Source organism: Hevea brasiliensis, unplaced genomic scaffold (assembly GCF_030052815.1).
Source record: "Hevea brasiliensis isolate MT/VB/25A 57/8 unplaced genomic scaffold, ASM3005281v1 Scaf565, whole genome shotgun sequence".
Classification (NCBI taxonomy): domain Eukaryota; kingdom Viridiplantae; phylum Streptophyta; class Magnoliopsida; order Malpighiales; family Euphorbiaceae; genus Hevea; species Hevea brasiliensis.
Genome location: NW_026615101.1, coordinates 32351 through 37577, shown reverse-complemented (window position 1 = coordinate 37577; position 5227 = coordinate 32351). Strand labels below are relative to the sequence as shown.

At 31.7% G+C, this 5227-nt stretch overlaps 1 protein-coding gene across 1 annotated transcript; it reads left to right on the top strand.

Moving 5' to 3' along the window:
• The first annotated feature begins 457 nt into the window (after window positions 1-457).
• Window positions 458-4240, top strand: LOC131177550 (putative pentatricopeptide repeat-containing protein At1g12700, mitochondrial). The gene is made up of 4 exons (XM_058142576.1): window positions 458-1223; window positions 1562-1757; window positions 1816-2945; window positions 3515-4240. The coding sequence occupies exons 1-3, from the start codon at window positions 621-623 to the stop codon at window positions 2142-2144; spliced, it is 1128 nt and encodes a 375-aa protein (XP_057998559.1). The 5' UTR covers window positions 458-620; the 3' UTR covers window positions 2145-2945; window positions 3515-4240.
• The last annotated feature ends 987 nt before the right edge of the window (window positions 4241-5227 follow it).

Sequence of the window (5227 nt, the reverse complement as noted above, 5' to 3'; positions counted from 1 at the left end):
ATAAAAAAATATATAAAAGCTATAGAAACATTTCAATTCTGGATCATATTGGTTTATTCAAGAATCTCAAGATGCCTGTTCTCAAGCATTAATAATGCTGCAAATCTGCTCCTCATTCATTGAAGATTTTTTTTCCCCAGTTGATGCTTCCTAGAAATGTGCAGATGAGTTGATATATCAGTTTCCTGCATTCCTTGAGGACAAGGAATCTGAAGGGGGAAGTATTGATACGAGAATATGCCAGCTGAAATTGTTGAAGTAGTCAGGACACGTGCCATGCTTTACTTGGGTTTAGGAAAGATGGTTACGAGTCTTTTATTTTGAGCTGGCTATATGAGCTATGGTTGTAATCCAGATTTTCATCTTGAATGATATTGTGAATTGTGTTCTTCTCCCTCATGAATTCTCTCTATTTTCTCTCTGTGTTCTGTTTCTATAAAAATCCATAACACACGCATAATCCTAAAGATGCAAAATCTCAACGTTTCTTGAGATCTAAGTTCAATTCTTCTTCTTTTAGGGACGTTGATGATGCCTTAGCTTTCTTTAATCATATCATTCTTTTGCGTCCTCTGCCTTCTATTGTTCAATTTTGTCGATTTTTATCTGCTCTTGTGGGAATGAAACAATATCACACGGTTATTTCTTTGTCCAGAACAATTGAGTCTCTAGGAATCTCACACGATATTTACTCTCTTTCTATATTGATTGACTGTTTCTGCCGCTTACACCTTGTGAATTTTGGCTTCTCAATTCTGGGGAAAATTATCAAATTTGGAATGGAGCCCAATACTGTGACATTTACTACCTTTATTAAAGGGCTCTGTATAGATGGTAAAATCAATGGAGCAGTAGATTTTTTCAATGATATGGTTGCTGGAGGTTATCAACCTGATGTTCATACCTACAATGTGATAGTAAATGCTCTTTGTAAATGTGGGAAAACAAATGTGGCTATTGAGTTGCTAAAGGGAATGGTTGAGAGAGGTTGTGAGCCAGATGTTGTGACATACAATGCAATTGTGGACGCTCTTTGCAAGGATAAGCTAGTTATTGAGGCTTTAGACCTCTTCTCTCAAATGAGGAATAAATGTATTTCACCTAATGTTGTCACTTACACCTGCTTAATTCAAGGTCTTTGCAATTTAGGCAAATGGAATCAAGCTTTGGCCTTGTTGAAAGAAATGGCGGGGCAAAACATATCACCAAACATTATTACCTTGGTATATTGATTGACAATCTTTGCAAGGAAGGACTGGTTTCAAAAGCTCAAGAAATAATGAAAATAATGATCCAACAAGGGGTGAAGCCTGATGTTGTCACTTACAATTCTTTGATGGACGGATTTTGTCTGTGTAACCAAATGGATGAAGCTACAAAATTATTTGATCATATGGTAGCGATGGCATAGCTGATGTCTTTAGCTACAACATCTTGATTAATGGATACTGCAAGAGCAAAAGGATAGATGAAGCAACAAAACTTTTGGATGAAATGATTAAAACTAGTTTAGTTCCCAACTTTGTTACTTATACTACTCTTATTAAGGGATTGTGGGAAGCTGGGCGACCTGAAAATGCACTTGAGGTTTTCAAGAGCATGTGTTCTCATGGTCGTGACGGATAAAGTGACTTTTTCAATCATTCTTGATGGCTTGTGCAAACAAGGGTATCTTGATGAGGCACTCACACTATTTAAAGCGATGGAAAAAAGTCGGTTGAAGGTTAATTGTGTGAGCTATAGCATTTTGATTAATGGTATGTGTAGAGCTGGGAGGCTGATGCCAAGGAATTGTTTTCTAGGCTTTTTGAAAAGGTTTACAACCTGATGTTTATACATATAGTATAATAATAAAAGGACTTTGCAATGAAGGTTTACTAGATGAAGCATACAAAGTCTTTAGAGGAATGGAAGAGTGTGGATGTTTACCAGATGGTTGCTGTTATAATGTGATTATTCAAGGGTTTCTCAGGCATAAAGATATACCAGAGGCAACACTACTTATTGATGAAATGGTTGATAAAGGATTCTCTGCAGATGCCACCACCTTTGAATTGGTAACACATTTATTGCGCAATGACAATCTCATTCTGACAAAACTACGAAATCGTTCCAAATGTTCTAAAGGTGCAAATTTTAAGTGATATTTTAACAATCAAGACTTGCTCAACAGATGGACGAGGTATTTGTCATGTTATGAGTTATTGGTCCTTTTTTATTTAGAAAGTATAATTATATTTGGAATTCCCTAGCAAGTTGTTCTATGCTTAATTCTCTGTGCATTCACCAATTTGTCGCCCTTCTTCTATATAGGAAATCAGTGCAATCAGTGCATGTGGTGGTTTTTATCTTGCCAGCATTGTGTGATTCCATAATCATAATTCATAATATGCCTATTCCCTAATTTGCAACTTTCTGCATTATTTTCGGCATGATGATGCAACTGCAAAAAGTAGAATATAGTTTGACAGAAAGAAGGATAGCTAAAACATCAAAAGAATGTTATGTGTCCATAGTTAGATTTAAAGGGTGAAAAAAAAAAAAGTAGTAAGCTTAAGACTGTTAGATGGTTGAAGTAGAGCACAAAAATTTCCCTCATTGGATTTTGCTTACTGTTGCAAGAAAGTGAACCTTCCAGAAAATGTCAGAATAGATTATGCATAGAATTTGGGTAGCAGATACTTGCATTATAGGTGTTTGTGATATATGTCGAAATGGTTGCTACATAATGTAATGACATTTTTTGATGTAATAGTAGCTTAATTTGTTTTTCTATTTTATGTGTTTAGCCATTTGTGTCCTGCATATTGACATTTTTTTTTATGAGTAGGTTGGAAATGCCAAGCTTTGTATTGTTATTGTGCTGAATTTGCTCACATGTTATTTTTCTTGGCAGGGCCTGTGAACATATTGTTCTTCTTCATTATAGAGACATCATGAGCTTGGTAAGTTTCTATTGACCTGATTCCTTAATCTCAAAGTAACAAATCTCATAAAACATTAAATTTTATTTTATTGGGTAAGCATAAGAATGACTTAAGATTTGTTATTGTGCCTATGTTGATGCCTTTCCCTCTTTCTTGTGAGAATCTGCTCCTGTTATATTATATGCAACTTTTCTTTTTCTTGTGAGAATCTCATTTGTATGTTTTTAGTTCCTTTTCTTTACTATTAAATGAATTTCAGCTAAATATTGCTTACTGCTTAGCTTGTGATAATGAGTTTTTGGATGTGAAAATTTATATCATCTATGGGTTCAATTCACTAACAAAGTTGTTCAGTTTTGATTATACTGTACAATCTCTTGAATATTCAATCTAATTCTATTCATAAAAAAAATATATTTCAGAATATTTTCTTATCCCATGCAAATTTTCTAATTTCTATCTTTTGCCTCATTACATGAAATTCACAATCAACCTAGTTAACTCATAAATCTCACCATTTCCAGTTGTGGCTAGTGTTGCGTTGTTTGAATTTAAATTAATTTCAGTAGCCACATTTACGTTTTTAGGTAAAAGAGTTTCCTATTCTGTTCTGTGGCCTCCTAGCACTTGTGCAGGATCTAGCTGTTCTGCTCCAGGTACAAGTCCTTGTTCTACCATTCAAGAACAAGGAACTGCCTTTGATTTTACATCTGATGATGGTATAAATTTTTGAAAAGTCTGGGCCACTTGGGGTGGAAGAGGGTTTAAGGGGCTAATGGTCAGCAAGAGAAGCGTAGTTTTCTTGGCGTCTGAATTTGAGAGCTGAATATGTTTAGGCATCCTGAAATAGGAAGCACTGATGGAAAATCTGAAAGCTCTTCTCGTTGATGGCTCTCTTCTCGGACTGGCCGTTCCTGGCATGGAAGCTAATGAATGCACGAAATGACCTGATCTTTAATGATAAACAATGGAAAACACTAGAAGTATGAATTAATCAGTACTCTGAAGCCGAGAATTGCTTCACCAATCCATGATTAATGCAGTAATCTCTAGTATTAAGATAATTCCAATCTGGACTCACTAGCTGTTGGTTTCATTATGATAAGCTTTGAAATTCTTACCGTTAGAAGAAGTTGCTAATATGCTTATGAGTCTGTCATCAAAGATCTGTTGTTTTTGTCAATAGAGAAGGAAATTGGCCAGTTCACATTTCAAATTCTAAATGTTTTGTAGTTTCTTTTAAATTTTCTCAAGTTGTGATCAATATTCAAGAGATGATATATAGTATTGATGGCATATGAAGATTTCCCTTCTTTCATAAAACTAACATATATGTGGCCTCTGTATCTACACATCTATCTCTTTCTGATCTCCATTCATGTGTGCTAGTTTTCTAAATGAAGAAACGAAAATTAATTTTCAGTTTTTCAAAGTTTAATTAAGATTTGAAAATCAATAGAAAAGTTCAGTTTAATAATTTTATTTTTTTCATAAAAATATTATTATAACTTTTCATAATAAAAATTAAATAATTATTAAAAATATTTATGCACAATGATAAAAAAAATAATTATATTATTATAAAAGAATAAATAACACATATTAAAAAAATTTTAAAAAGTAAAAAATATTTTTTAGTCATTTATTTTTTTATTATGGAAGATAATAATATATTTTTAATTTTTTAAATTAAAAAACTATTTTTTATATAATTTTTAATATAAAAATAAAAATATTTTTAAAAAATAAAAAAATATATTTTTTACGAGTAAACCTGTTGTAACATTTTGTCATTACTAGTGTATATACTGGCAGAAACAGATGCACCTTTATTGGTAGATTTCTTATAACATTAACATATGAAATATAAAAATATATTTTATGATAAATATATTTAGAATTATAAATTATTTTTATAAATAAGATTATAAATATAGTAAGAAAAGAATAGTTAATTAAATTAGATCAATTTTAATTTGATATCCCATTTGATCTATTTGACGGTAAATAAAATATTTTTTTGTCATAAATATTTTTTTAATAGAAAATAATTAACACTATTTGATATTATTATAAGAGTTACTATTATTATTAGAGTTACTATGGAGAAATTTTTTTAAATATATTAATTAAAAAATAAAAAAAATAATTAAAAATTAAATTTATGAACTTTAGTTTAGCGGTACTTTGTTACTTATAATACTCTTATTAAGGGATTGTGGGAAGCAAGGCGACCTGGAATTGCACTAGAAGTTTTCAAGAACATGTGTTCTCATGGTCTGACCAGATAAAGTGACTTT